The sequence below is a fragment of the Scyliorhinus torazame genome, chromosome 5 (genome assembly GCF_047496885.1).
Source record: "Scyliorhinus torazame isolate Kashiwa2021f chromosome 5, sScyTor2.1, whole genome shotgun sequence".
Classification (NCBI taxonomy): domain Eukaryota; kingdom Metazoa; phylum Chordata; class Chondrichthyes; order Carcharhiniformes; family Scyliorhinidae; genus Scyliorhinus; species Scyliorhinus torazame.
The window spans coordinates 107,444,258-107,459,523 of record NC_092711.1 but is presented as its reverse complement, the minus strand read 5'-3'; the positions used below and the strand labels follow the sequence as shown (position 1 = coordinate 107,459,523).

Genomic DNA, 15,266 nt, shown 5'->3' with positions numbered 1-15,266 from the left:
GATCGTACAAGCAGCCGGGACACAGATTTAAAGTTTTGGGTAAAGCCTGGATTGAACTATACAAGATCCTGAGGGGTCTTGACAGGGTGGATGTGGCGAGGGTGTTTCTTCTTGTGGGAGAATCTAGAACGAGGGCATTACTGTTGCAAAATAAGGAGTCACCCATTTAAAATGGAGATGAGGATTTCTTTCTCGAGAGTTGGAAAACTTTGGAACGCCTGCCGGAAAAGGCAGTAGAAGCAGAGTCCTTGAATATTTTTAAGCAGAGCAGGATAGATTCTTGATGAGCAAGGGGGTGAAAGGTCATCAGGGGTAGGCAGGAATGTGGAGTTGAGGTTAGAATGAGATCAGCCGCAATCGTATTGAATGCGGAGCAGGCTCGAGGGGCCGAGTGGCCTGTTCAGAGTTTGTATGTAAAAGTTACAGGAGATAGAACATAGAAAAATACAGCACAGAACAGGCCCTTCGGCCCACGATGTTGTGCCGAACCTTTGTCCTAGATTAATCATAGATTATCATTGAATTTACAGTGCAGAAGGAGGCCATTCGGCCCACTGAGTCTGCACCGGCTCTTGGAAAGAGCACCCTACCCAAGGTCAACACCTCCACCCAACACTAAGGGCAATTTTGGACACTAAGGGCAATTTATCATGGCCAATCCACCTAACCTGCAAATCTTTGGACTGTGGGAGGAAACCGGAGCACCCGGAGGAAACCCACGCAGACACAGGGAGGATGTGCAGACTCCGCACAGACAGTGACCCAAGCCGGAATCGAACCTGGGACCCTGGAGCTGCGAAGCAATTGTGCTATCCACAATGCTACCATGCTGCCTATATCATTTTACCGTAATCCATGTACCTATCCAATAGCTGCTTGAAGGTCCCTAATGTTTCCGACTCAACTACTTCCACAGGCAGTGCATTCCATGCCCCCACTACTCTCTGCGTAAAGAACCTACCTCTGACATCCCCCCTATATCTTCCACCATTCACCTTAAATTTATGTCCCCTTGTAATGGTTTGTTCCACCCGGGGAAAAAGTCTCTGACTGTCTATCTATTCCCCTGATCATCTTATAAACCTCCATCAAGTCGCCCCTCATCCTTCTCCGTTCTAATGACAAAAGGCCTAGCACCCTCAACCTTTCCTCGTAAGACCTACTCTCCATTCCAGGCAACATCCTGGTAAATCTCTTCGCACCTTTTCCAAAGCTTCCACATCCTTCCTAAAATGAGGTGACCAGAACTGTACACTGTCCTCCAAATGTGGCCTTACCAAAGATTTGTACAGCTGCATCATCACCTCACGGCTCTTAAATTCAATCCCTCTGTTAATGAACGCTAGCACACCATAGGCCTTCTTCACAGCTCTATCCACTTGAGTGGCAACTTTCAAAGATGTATGAACATAGACCCCAAGATCTCTCTGCTCCTCCACATTGCCAAGAACTCTACCGTTAACCCTGTATTCCGCATTCATATTTGTCCTTCCAAAATGGACAACCTCACACTTTTCAGGGTTAAACTCCATCTGCCATTTCTCAGCCCAGCTCTGCATCCTATCTATGTCTCTTTGCAGCCGACAACAGCCCTCCTCACTATCCACAACTCCACCAATCTTCGTATCGTCTGCAAATTTACTGACCCACCCTTCAACTCCCTCATCCAAGTCATTAATGAAAATCACAAACAGCAGCAGACCCAGAACTGATCCCTGCGGTACGCCACTGGTAACTGGGATCCAGGCTGAATATCTGCCATCCACCACCACTCTCTGACTTCTATCGGTTAGCCAGTTTGTTATCCAACTGGCCACATTTTCCACTATCCCATGCCTCCTTGCTTTCTGCAGAAGCCTACCATGGGGAACCTTATCAAATGCCTTACTAAAATCCATGTACACTACATCCACTGCTTTACCTTCATCCACATGCTTGGTCACCTCCTCAAAGAATTCAATAAGATTTGTAAGGCAAGACCTACCCCTCACAAATCCGTGCTGACTATCCCTAATCAAGCAGTGTCTTTCCAGATGCTCAGAAATCCTATCCTTCAGTACCCTTTCCATTACTTTGCCTACCACCGAAGTAAGACGAACTGGCCTTTGGTTATCCCTAGTCCCTTTTTTAAACAGGGGCACGACATTCGCCACACTCCAATCCCCTGGTACCACCCCTGTTGACAGTGAGGACGAAAAGATCATTGCCAACGGCTCTGCAATTTCATCTCTTGCTTCCCATAGAATCCTTGGATATATCCCGTCAGGCCCGGGGACTTGTCTAACCTCAAATTTTTCAAAATGCCCAACACATCTTCCCTCCTAATAAGTATTCCCTCGAGCTTACCAGTCTGTTTCACACTGTCCTCTCCAACAATATGGCCCCTCTCATTTGTAAATACAGAAGAAAAGTACTCGTTCAAGACCTCTCCTATCTCTTCAGACTCAAAACACAATCTCCCCCTACTGTCCTTGATCGGACCTACGCTCGCTCTAGTCATTCTCATATTTCTCACATATGTGTAAAAGGCCTTGGTGTTTTCCTTGATCCTACCCGCCAAAGATTGTTCATGCCCTCTCTTAGCTCTCCTAATCCCCTTCTTCAGTTCCCTCCTGGCTATCTTGTATCCCTCCAACGCCCTGTCTGAATCTTGTTTCCTCAGCCTTACATAAGTCTCCTTTTTCCTCTTAACAAGACATTCAACCTCTCTTGTCAACCATGGTTCCCTCACTCGACCATCTCTTCCCTGCCTGACAGGGACATACATATCAAGGACACGTAGTACCTGTTCCTTGAACAAGTTCCACATTTCACTTGTGTCCTTCCCTGACAGCCTATGTTCCCAACGTATGCACTTCAATTCTTGTCTGACAACATCGTATTTACCCTTCCCCCAATTGTAAACCTTGCCCTGTTGCACGCACCTATCCCTCTCCATTACTAAAGTGAAATGGAGGTGATATGAGATATGTTTTTACACAGCGAGCGGCAATGACCTGATACTCGCTGCCTATGAGGGAGTTTGAAAATAGACACAATGAATGATTTGATTTCAAAAGGAAATTGAATAGACATCTGAGGGAAATAAACATGCGAGGATACAGGGAGCAGAAGAATGGGACTAACTGGATTGCTCCAGAGAGCTAGCATGGATTCAATGGGCTGAATGCCATTCTCTGTGTCATCATGTCTCTGACTCTTTTGTGTGATCTAGTTTTGTAATTTAACCCCGGGGGGTGTTCAGATATCATTCAGGTAAAAAATCTGTGCCACACTCCCTCCGAGGCCATTCTATCCTTCCTCAGGTTTGTTGCCCTGAACTGAACACAGTTCTCCAGGTTTGATCTAACCAGGGTTTGTGAATCTCGGGGCTTTTCCAGTCACACTGAGACCTGAAATCTTCCCTCACAGACAGAACAGACAAACCTTTTACCTTCCACACCCAGATGCTGCTGAAATTTAGTTTCCAATGAACCGAGTGACTCTGTCAGATCGCGATGTGACATTTGGTTTGCGTTTCCCGTCTGTTCAACCTCCACTTCCAGTATTCTGTAAATTTACAGAAACCTCACGGTCAGTTGAGGAGGCCAAATCACTCTGTTATTATTATTTTTTAATTTTAAAAATCAATTCAGAGTACCCGCCCACTCACCTAACCATTTGTTTATTTCTTATTTCCTCATTGCAACTTGCTTTCCCACCCATTTCAGTGTTAGCTGCAAATTTGGCTCTCGTACATTCTATCTGTCCCATAGTCATTAACTTGGATTGTAAATAGTTGGGGCCCGAGGACCGAACCCTGTGGCACACCACTAGTTACAGCTTGCCAACCAGAAAAAGACAGATCAGCATAATCCAAGTCCCCTCACACCTGCTATTCTCTCTTCCATCGTGCAGAAAATATAAAAGTCTGAGAACACGCACAAACAGATTCAAAAACAGCTTCTTCCATGTTGTCACCAGACTCCTGAACCACCCGGTCATGGACTGAACTGACCTCTCCACGTATCTTCTGTACTGAAGATGTAGTACTACACTCCAGATGCTTCGTCCAATGTCTATGCATTTACATTGTGTATTTATCGTTATGTCCTATGTCTTTCATGTATGGAACTGTACGCAGAACAATTCTTTTCACTATACCCAAGTACGTGTCAATAAATCTAATATGATATCATGCCCTCTCTGCTGTCTGTTGTTTAGCCAATCCTCAATCCAAACTAATATATTACCTCTCAACACCGTGGGATCTTACCTTGTTTATTATCTTTTATATGACACCATATCAAATGTATTCTGGAAGTCCAAATACATCTACAGGACCTCCATTATCCACTTGGCTTGTTACATCTTCCAAGAGCTCACAACAAATTTGTCAAACACGATTTACCCTTCACAAAACCACTGATGGATTGCGGTTTGACTTTCCAAATGTCCAGTTACTACTTCCTCAATAATGGATTCCATTCCCAACAGGCTTTAAACTTACTGGTTTCCTACTTTCTGCCTTTTTGACTTGGAGGGGTTACATTAGACTTTTCCTCGAATGCAGTGACATTGTCACTGGGTCAGTGTCTCCCTCCTGGTCTCTGTGAGGTTGTTTGTGGAGAGAAGCCGGAAGTGGCGGACAGTGAGAGTGGAGAATGTTCATTGTTTCACATTCAGCTCTGGGGCCCCACTGGGGTTGGTAAACCCCGCCCCCGACACTGACCCCTCACCTGACACCTCACAATGCGCGGGGTGATTGACGGCAGCTCCAGGCCAATGAGAGGAGAGGGGGCGGAACCGGGGGACCGAGCAGGAGCGGCTGGTCCTCCAACCAATCGGAGCGAATGAGGAGGCGGGACTGGTCTGAGTGAAGCATGCGCAGTGTCATTAATGGCGACGTGAAGAAGGTTCTTTCTCGGATTCGCAATCAGTAAAGGTGGGAATGGCGGGACGGAGGGATCAGCCGGGTCGTTAGACACGGTTCGAAAACATGTTATAGAAACAGGAAACCAGAAAAAAAAAACCTACCGGTACCCGGTGACCTGAGCGGTGGCTGCAGCTTTGTCACAGACAGAACTAAGCGGCCGCCATCTTGTTTGCGTATTCCCAGAAATCCGCATGCGCACAAGCCTTTTTAATTGGGTACTCGCAGCAGTCAAATGATAAAAGGCCAGTAATGGTAGAGAGGTTAAAATATGGAATGCTATAGTGGCTGGAATTAAATGAGTGCAGAGATCTCAAAGGGGTGTGGAGGAGATTACAGAGATCAGGATGATCACAATTAGAGGAAAAGAAGAATGGGAAATTTCAACTTTCGGTGCTTCTTAAAAGGAATCGTTTGTAGATCAGTGAGCACAGGGGATGGATAAACAAGACTTGTTGTGAGTAAGCACATGGGTAGCAGAGTTTTGGATGGGATGGAGGGGTTGTTGGAGGCCGGCTGGGAGTGTGTTAGAATAATTTGGCCGAGAGATACCAAAGGAATGAATGATAATTTCTGCAGCAGATAAGAATACACTAAGGCGGAGTCAGGCTGTGTTACTGAGGTGGAAATAGGTGATCTTGGTGGTGATGTGGATATGTGTTTGGAACCTCATCAGGTGTCACATATTTCACCAGCGTTGTGAACAGACTGCTTCAGCCGTACACATTTGACAGGGATGGAGTTGGTGGCAAGGGAGTGGAGTTTGTCGAGGGGATGAAGAGAATGGGTTTAGTCTTCTCAATATTTAAATAGTGGAAATTTCTGCTCCTCCAGTACTGGATGTCAGACAAGTTCGGATGGTGTGTGTCTTGGAGTGAAACTTGCAGGTGATGGTTTTCTCATACATCTGCTGTCCTGGTCCATCCAGGTGGTGCAGGTTAAGGGTTTAGGAGATTTTGTCAAATTGTGATTCAGTTGTCGGTTGAGAAAATGTCTCTCCATTGCTCCTGTCACTCCCACTCCCTTCTTTCTCTCATCATTTCTGTCTCTCCCTCTCTGTCTCTCCACCACGACTCACTCTCTTTTTCTCTCCCTTTCTGTCTTTCTTGTCACATGGAATTCCCTCGCCCAGATGATTGTGGATGATCCACCATTGAATATATTTAAGGTTAAGATGGTGAGATTTTTGGTCTCTCAGGAAGTCAAGGAGATGGGGAGCTGGCGGGAAAGGGGAAGGAAGACCAAGATCAGCCACAATCGTGTTCAATGGCAGAACAGGTTTGACGGGCCGAATGGTCTACTGCTGCTCCTGTTTCTTGTATTCTTGCAGAGGCCCAAGTCTTGTGTGGGCTCAGACTGGGTGGCAGGTTGCCTTCCCTGAAATACATTAGTGAACCAGTTGGGTTTTATAACAATCCAGCAGTTTTCATGGTCACTTTTTCCCAGTGCCGGCCCCACAAATGACCAGATACATGCAGCTCAATTTCACAACCTGCCTTTGTGTTTTTGTGGGTTGTCTCTCACTTCCATATTTCTGTTTTAAATCAATTTGACAGAGTGTTACAAGGGGAAGATTTGCATTCAGGAAACTCAAGCCAAACATCACATCAGGATCTGAGAATCGCTCAATTTGTTGTAACGTGAATATCGGTGAATTTTGAACATGGAAGGCAAAAGCTCCGTTAACAGTGAGGAGAAACCATGGGAATGTGAGGAGGGATTCAGATCCACATCTCAACTGGAAATTCATCATCCAAGACACTCTGTGGAGAGGCCATTCACTTGCTCTGATTGTGGGAAGAGATTCTCTCGATCAACCAGCCTGCTGCAACACCAGCGAGTGCACACCGGGGAGAAACCATTCAACTGCTCCCTCTGTGGGAAGGGATTCACTCAGTCATCCAACCTGCTGAGACACCAGCTAGTTCACACTGGGAAGAGACCATTCATCTGCTCAGAGTGTGGGAAGGGATTCAGTCGGTCATCTGACTTGATGACGCACCAGCGGGTTCACATGGACGAGAGACCATTTAAATGTCCAGACTGTGGGAAGTGCTATAAAAGTTCCCGGGACCTGATACTCCATCAACGTGCTCACACCAACGAGCGACCGTTCAGATGCTCTCACTGTGGGACTGGGTTCAAGCAGTCATCTCAACTCCGTGAACACCAACGCACTCACACTGGGGAGAGACCTTTCACCTGCTCCGCGTGCGGCAGTGGGTTCAGTAGGTCATCAAACCTGCGGACACACCAGCGCACTCACACTGGGGAGAGACCTTACACCTGCTCTGAGTGTGGGAAGGGATTCACTCAGTTATCCACTCTGCTGAATCACCAGAGTGTTCACAATGAGAAGAGACCATTTAAATGCCCAGACTGCAGGAAGTGCTACAAAAGTTCCCGGGAACTGCTCCACCATCAACGTGTTCACACTGATGAGAAACCTTTTAAATGCCAAGACTGTGAGAAGTGCTTTAAAAGTTCCGGGGAACTGATGCGTCATCAACGTATTCACACTGACGAGAAACCTTTCAGGTGCTCTTACTGCGGAACTGGGTTCAAGACATCATCTGACCTCACTGTACACCAGCGAACTCACACTGGGGAAAGACCGTTCACCTGCTCCCAGTGTAGGAAGACATTCACTCAGTCATCCAGCCTGCTGGCACATCAGCGAGTTCACACTAGGGAGAGGCCATACACCTGCCCCAAGTGTATGAAGAGATTCACACAGTCATCAAACCTGATGAGACACCAGCGAATTCACAAGTAATTACAGTGAGTGGACAATCTGATCAGCTGCTCTGCTGCTTCCCTCCCTTCCACTAGCTCCACTGGGCCAAACTGTCTCTAAAAATCCCCCTTGTCTGAGTGTGAACTCGGATCTATCTCCGGTTTCTCTCCGATCTCCTGTCATGTCCTGTTCAATCTCATCTTGATTACGAGACCTGCCTTCTGCTCCCTTGACCCAATTCTCACTAAACCGCTGACCATCCAACTTCCCCACATTAACTGATATCGTTAACAGTTCTCTCTCTCTTCTGGCTTTGGCCCTCTCACTTTTAAATACACTATCTTCACCTTTCCTGAGAAAACAACCTTTGACCCTAACTTCCTGCAAAGTACCACCCCATCTCCAAACTCCCTTTCCTCTCCAACATGGTGTCCCCCAAGGATCTATCCTTGGCCCCTCCTATTTCCCATCGACATGATGGCACTAGAATCCATAGAATCCCTAAAGTGCAGAAGGAGGCCATTCGGCCGCTCAGGATTGCACTATACGCCTGAAAGAGCGCGCTAGCTAGGCCCATAACCTCACCCTATCCCCATAACACCACCTAACCTGCACATCTTTGGACTGTGGCAGCACCCGGAGGAAACCCACACAGATTTGGGGAGAATGCGCAAACTCCATACTGACAGTCATCCAAGGCCAGATTCAAACCTGGTCCCTGGTGCTGTGAGGCAGCAATGCTATCCACTGTCCCACCGTCCAAAAGTACCATGTTAGTTTTCACATGGACACTGACAACACCAAGCCCTACCTCACCACCACCCCTCTCCATTCCTCCACTGATACTAAATTATCAAACTGTTTATCCCACATCCACTGGATGAGCAGAAATTTCCTCCAATTAAAATTTGGGAAGATCAAAGCCGTTATCTCCAGTCACCATTTGAAATTACGTTCCCGAACTCCCGGGCCCATCCCTCTCCCTGGGAACTGTCTGAGGCTGAACCAATCCGACGAGTTTCTGATTACATATCTACACCATCGGAAACACCACGGAATTCCACCTCTGTAACGTTACCTGTCTCCAGCCTGCCCCAGCTTGTCTGCTGCTGGAATCCTCATTCAAACCCACGTCAACTTGAGGTTTGACTATTCCAATGCATTCCTGACCAGCCTCTCTCATTGATCCTGCTTCCCAGCACCTGGAAAGCTGAAATCATCCAAAACTCTTGCTGCTCATATGCTTTCCCACCCCAAATCTATTTCATTTTTATTAATTTTTCCACTTAAGGGGCTATTTAGCATGGCCAATCCACCTATCCCGCACATCTTTTTTGTTGTTGGGGTGAGACCCACACAGACACGGGGCGAATGTGCAAACTCCAATGTACAGTGACCCGGGATCAAACCCGTCCCCAGCACTGTGAGGCAGCAGTGCTAATAACTGCGCCACCATGCTGCCCTTTTCTCACCCCAAGTTGAGGGGAGAATATGGTGTAGTGGTCATGTCATCTGGACTAGTTATACAGAGGCTCAGGCGAATGATCTGGGGGCACGGGTTCAAATCTCAGCATGTTGACAGGATGTGGGAGTGGGTAGAACATATTCCAGAGCTTTGTGTCGAGGCAACTGAAGGGGCAGGGCCACCAATGGTGCACAATTGAAATGGGGGGCAAGAGGGGCCACAATTAGAGGAGGGGGGGGGTTGTGTAAATAGATGGCTGTCTGCAAGTTGAGACATTGGTCTGCAGAATTTTGAATGACCTCAATTTTATAGATGGGAGAATGTGGCAGAGCCTTCAGGAGTACATTAGAATTGTCAACTCTGGAGGTAATCCACAGTATGTACTATGTTTTCATGTATGGAACGATCTGTCTGGACTGTACACAGAACAATACTTTTCACTGTACCTCGGTACCCGTGACAATAAATCCAAATCCAAGAATCATAACAGAATGCAGCAACCTGCACACAGGGGAACTTGGACAGCCAGCACGGGGATCAACCCTGTAACCCTGGCATTATTAGCACCACACTCTAATCATTCTCGATTCACTGAATCGTCGACCCTGCAGAATGGCCACCATCAGTGTTAGAAATCTTTCTATATTCCCAATTGCCATTTCATTTTGCCTTGCATCCCTTTCACCATTTAATCTCTCCTGCATTTCATAGACCTCTCAGAGCCTACTTGTGACAATAATAATAATTATTATTATTACACAATCGAGTTCAGGTCAGATTCCTGACTCAGGAGCATTAAAAGGCCCCTGGATAGAAAGAACCACTGGCTTATGCACAATAATAATAATAATCTTTATTATTGTCACAAGTAGCCTTACACTACACTGCAATGAAGTAACTGTGGCACCTGTTCGGGTACATGGAGGAAGAATTCAGAATATCCAAATTATCTAAAGGAAAGGTTCACTTAGGTAGGTGTATAATTTGATTCTTAATTTTATTGATTCCCGTCCCAGCGTACCCATTCGCCACATGATATCAAAACAATTCACTGTTCACTGGTTTTAACATTCAATGGCAGTGTTTATACCCAGTATCCCCCGCGGTGGGGAATGTCCTCCATTCACACCACAGGAGAGTAGTGCGCAAACGCAGTACCGCCCGGTGTCTGGAGCATGTGCAGTGATAGCGATGGCAAGTCTCTTGTCTGTCATATCGCCAAATTGGTGAAGATGTGGAATGCGGAGGGAGCAATGGAGCTGGTGGGTGGACGTGGAGGGTTTCTAAACACCTGGTGAATGCCTCAAACCCCGAATATGAACCTGCGGGTCCCTCATTTGCAGCTTCGGGCTTTATCCCCCCAAAAGCCCAAGGTTAACTGTTGATTTAACGGGGAGAGAGCATTTGCGCCGGGTTTTGGAGATGTAAAATATGGTGGGCGGGGCTTCAGCACATGTTCCCACCCGGGTCCTAGCGCCTGACAAAAACATCAATTTAATTATTTTCTCACTCGTGTTTCCATAGCGAGCAATTCCTGGAACTGGTCACTAGTCTGATACCAAGGGTTTATAACTTGAGAGGCTCACACGCAACATGTGGCTGACCAGGACTCTCTCCCACTCTTGCCGTCAGACATTGGTGTGCTGAGAAGCATTTGCAGGTTGACACACTCAACCTGTTTGACCGGGTTATGAACATACTTTCCTTGGCCATCATGTCCTGGGGTAGAACTCAAATCCGGAGATTCCAGCTCAGAGGCAACCACACTGCTCCACAAGACCCCCCCCCCCCCCCCCCCCCCACCTTGCCAGGCTATTTAATAATAATGATCTTTGTTGTCACAAGTAGGCTTACATTAACATTGTAATGAAGTTACTGTGAAAAGCCCCCAATCACCACACTCCGGCACCTGTTCGGGGACACAGAGGGAGAATTCAGAATGTTCAAATTACCTAACAGCACATCTTTTGGGACCAAAATTAACCAAATATTGAGGAGCAGTCCCTTCAGGTAACTATTCAGGGGCTGCAACCTTTGAACAAATACTTGGCCCATGGACTCATCAAGGCTAAAAACATCACTTGCAGCCTAATGAACGGTCGCACAGTTGTTAGCACTGTTGCTTCACAAGGTCCTGGGTTCAATTTCCGGCTTGGATCACTGTCTATGCGGAGTCTGCACGTTCTCCCCATGTATGCGTCGGTTTCTTCGGGTACTAATGTTTCCTCCCATAAGTCCCAAAAGACGTGCTTGTTAGGTGAATTGGATGGGAATAGAGGGATACGGACCCAGGAAGTGTAGAAGATTTTAGTTTAGATGGGTAGCATGGTGGGCACGGGCTTGGAGGGCCGAAGGGCCTGTTCCTGTGCTGTACTTTTCTTTGTTCTTTGTTCTATTCTGAAGTCTCCCTCTGTGACCCGAACAGGCGCCGGAATGTGGCGACTAGGGGCTTTTCATAGTAACTTCATTGCATTGTTAATATACGCCTACTTGTGACAGTAAAGATTATTTTTTAAAAATAAAATTTCCCTACTAGAGCTGATGAATGGTGGCCATTGTTCCCACAATCCCCCGCGGCCCAGAAACCGCTCGATCCAACTGACTCATTGCGCAGGTGCTGAGTGCGCATGCTCCAGGCCCAGCCAGCCGCGGGGCATTCTGGATGGCTCCTCTGTTCCGAGTCGGAGAGGACCGGGAAGCGGTGGTGCAGATGGGCTGCAGTAAACTGGTTAGGATATGGAATCCAGGGGGAGTGATGGAGCCAGCTCTGGACGGAGAGAGTTTCTCAACTCCTCAGTGAACGCCGTAAACCCAAAATAAGACGCTGCCGGAGCGAGTTTGTGGCTCCGGTTCCTGAGCCTGGGATCAGGGCCAGGTGAACGGCCGCCATGATGGTTCTGAGAAAGGAAGAGCGCATGCGATGGTCTCTGGGTGACGTAGGAGAGAATGGGCAGAACCTTCAGGGTCTCTTTTCCAACTGGGTCCTAGTGCCCGGAAATATTCAGTATAGTTTAAAGTTGTTAATTGGAACTGCCTCACAGCGACTGAGACCCGGATTTGAATCCGAACTTGGGTGGCTGTCGTTGTGAAGTTTGCACATTCTCCCCGTTTCTGCCTGGGTTTCTTCCGGTGCTCTGCTGTCCTCCCACAACCCAAAGATCTGCAGGTTAGGTGGGGTTATGGGGATAGGGTGGGGGAGTGGGCTTAGGCAGGATGTTCTTTTGGAAGGTCAGCTTTGCTGCACAGAGGGGTCTGGGCCAGTCGGAGCGGAAGAAGATCTGCTCCTGATCTGTTTAAAACACCAATTTGTAGATCCAGATTGGAGCCCTATGGGGGGAGAATGTAGGGCTTCCTCTGGCTGCTCGCCTCTCTTCCGTGGTCTTGTCCATGTTCAGGTGGCCCTGGAACGGAAACATGAGGTGTCCTCCAGTACACTTGACACCTTCCACAATGGTTGGTACCTCAGGGTGCAGAGTGCTTCTGAGACACTGAAAACAACATTCTGGTTTAGTTAAAAAGTTTTCCTTGTTTTTGTTGTGATTTTGCCTTCTTTTACTTTGATTGGGCAACATATTTGGGGAAATAAGAGAGAGAAGAATATTCCATTGAAATTAGAATTATTTGTTCTGAATTTCTATCTTGGGCAGACAGTGATACTGACACAGTGAACTCCTTTTACAGGGGATTGGAAGGAGAGGATGTCACACATTCACGATGAGTTGAAGATCACCAGCCGTTGATGTAGGAAAGGATCTGAAACATCAGTGTGACTGGAAAAGCACCGAGACCCACACCGACACACACCCGAGTGAGAGGAACTATTACACAACCTGAAAAACCATCACATCATTCACAGCGGGGAGACACTGTACAATTATTCTTTGTGTCAACGAGGCTTTAACTGATTATCCAATCCAGTGACACCATGGTGAAACCGTGGAAATGTGGGGACTGTGGGAAGGGTTTCAGCTCCCCATCTGCAGTGGAAACTCATAAACACAGTCACACTGGAGATAAGTTGTTCACTTGCTCCAACTGTGGAAAGGAATTCACTCAGTCATCCAGCCTAATGACACACCAGCGAGTTCACACTGGAAAGAAACCATACGATTGCTCTCAGTGTGGGAAGAGCTTCCGGTGTTCATCCCACCTCACTGAACATCTACGGGTTCACACTGGGGAGAGACCATTCCACTGCTCTGAGTGCGGGCAGAGATTCACTTGTTCTTCCCACCTCATTCTACACAAGCGTGTCCACACTGGTGAGAGGCCATATGTCTGCTCTGTGTGTGGGAAAGGATTTATTAGATCATCACATCTTCTTAGACACCAGCGTGTTCACACTGAAGAGAAGGCATTCACCTGCACTGAGTGTGGGAAGAGTTTCACTAATTTACCTAATTTTCAGAATCACCAGCGAATTCACAATGGACAGAAACCCTTTACCTGTGCTGAGTGTGGGAAGGGATTCGCTGCAAAATCGCAGCTTAGGACACATACACTTGTTCACACTGATGAGAGACCATTTCAATGTTCTGACTGTGAGAAGAGCTTTAAAAGCAGAAGGGAGTTGATGAACCACCAGCGAATCCATTCAAACAAAGAACAAAGAAATGTACAGCACAGGAACAGGCCCTTCGGCCCTCCAAGCCCGTGCCGACCATACTGCCCGACTAAACTACAATCTTCTACACTTCCTGGGTCCGTATCCTTCTATTCCCATCCTATTCATATATTTGTCAAGATGCCCCTTAAATGTCCCTATCGTCCCTGCCTCCACTACCTCCTCCGGTAGTGAGTTCCAGGCACCCACTACCCTCTGCGTAAAAAACTTGCCTCGTACATCTACTCTAAACTTTGCCCCTCTCACCTTAAACCTATGCCCCCTAGTAATTGACCCCTCTACCCTGGGGAAAAGCCTCTGACTATCCACTCTGTCAATGCCCCTCATAATTTTGTATACCTCTATCAGGTCGCCCCTCAACCTCCTTCGTTCCAGTGAGAACAAACCGAGTTTATTCAACCGCTCCTCATAGCTTATGCCCTCCATACCAGGCAACATTCTGGTAAATCTCTTCTGCACCCTCTCTAAAGCCTCCACATCCTTCTGGTAGTGTGGCGACCAGAATTGAACACTATACTCCAAGTGTGGCCTAACTAAGGTTCTATACAGCTGCAACATGACTTGCCAATTCTTATACTCAATGCCCCGGCCAATGAAGGCAAGCATGCCGTATGCCTTCTTGACTACCTTCTCCACCTGTGTAGCCCCTTTCAGTGATCTGTGGACCTGTACTCCTAGATCTCTTTGACTTTCAATACTCTTGAGGGTTCTACCATTCACTGTATATTCCCTACCTGCATTAGCCCTTCCAAAATGCATTACCTCACATTTGTCCAGGTTAAACTCCATCTGCCATCTCTCCGCCCAAGTCTCCAGACAATCTAAATCCTGCTGTATCCTCAGACAGTCCTCATCGCTATCCGCAATTCCACCAACCTTTGTGTCGTCTGCAAACTTACTAATCAGACCAGTTACATTTTCCTCCAAATCATTTATATATACTACAAAGAGCAAAGGTCCCAGCACTGATCCCTGTGGAACACCACTGGTCACAGCCCTCCAATTAGAAAAGCATCCCTCCATTGCTACCCTCTGCCTTCTATGGCCTAGCCAGTTCTGTATCCACCTTGCCAGTTCACCCCTGATCCCGTGTGACTTCACCTTTTGTACTAGTCTACCATGAGGGACCTTGTCAAAGGGGGAGAAGCCGTTCACTTGCCCCGTGTGTGGCAGAGGATTCACTCAGCCATCCGCTCGTCTGAGTCACCAGAGAGTTCACATGTGATTACAGGGATTGGATTCCTACACCCAGGAATGAACCATGTTCATTCTGACAGTTCAGATTTATTTCCATTGATGTTAAACTCCAGCCCAGTTAATGGGATTATCAGAATGGACATGAATTGCATTAAACACAGTGTGGGAGTCCTTGATTTCTCTAAGATAAGAGAAGACTGATTGATGTCCTGTTACCGACTGTTCCATTGTTGGGTCTTTTCTCCTTTGTTAATGGAACACTTGGATTTATGTAGCACCGCTCAAAACTTCCAGGATGTCCCAAAGTGCTTTACAGACACTGAGGTTCTTT

At 47.2% G+C, this 15,266-nt stretch overlaps 2 protein-coding genes across 12 annotated transcripts in view; one reads left to right on the top strand and one right to left on the bottom strand.

Annotated features, from left to right (window-relative positions):
* The window catches only part of LOC140417844 (uncharacterized), a 35,149-nt gene extending 30,060 nt beyond the window's left edge, over positions 1-5,089 (bottom strand). Inside the window, exon 1 of the mRNA XM_072501292.1 lies at positions 5,017-5,089. The gene's annotated coding sequence lies outside the window, so the exon portion shown is untranslated. The remainder of the gene's footprint in view (positions 1-5,016) is intronic.
* LOC140421630 (uncharacterized) lies at positions 4,831-13,994 on the top strand. Of its 11 annotated transcripts, none has more exons than XM_072506414.1 (3): positions 4,831-4,924; positions 6,469-7,684; positions 12,796-13,802. In XM_072506414.1, exons 2-3 carry the CDS (start codon positions 6,576-6,578, stop codon positions 12,830-12,832), a joined length of 1,146 nt encoding a protein of 381 aa, XP_072362515.1. In that variant the 5' UTR covers positions 4,831-4,924; positions 6,469-6,575; the 3' UTR covers positions 12,833-13,802. The 11 variants fall into 11 exon arrangements, 4 of the variants coding, with proteins under 4 accessions (XP_072362515.1, XP_072362519.1, XP_072362518.1 ...); XM_072506418.1 differs by having other exon boundaries at positions 6,469-7,693; XM_072506417.1 differs by lacking the exon at positions 4,831-4,924 and adding an exon at positions 4,967-5,369.
* The last annotated feature ends 1,272 nt before the right edge of the window (positions 13,995-15,266 follow it).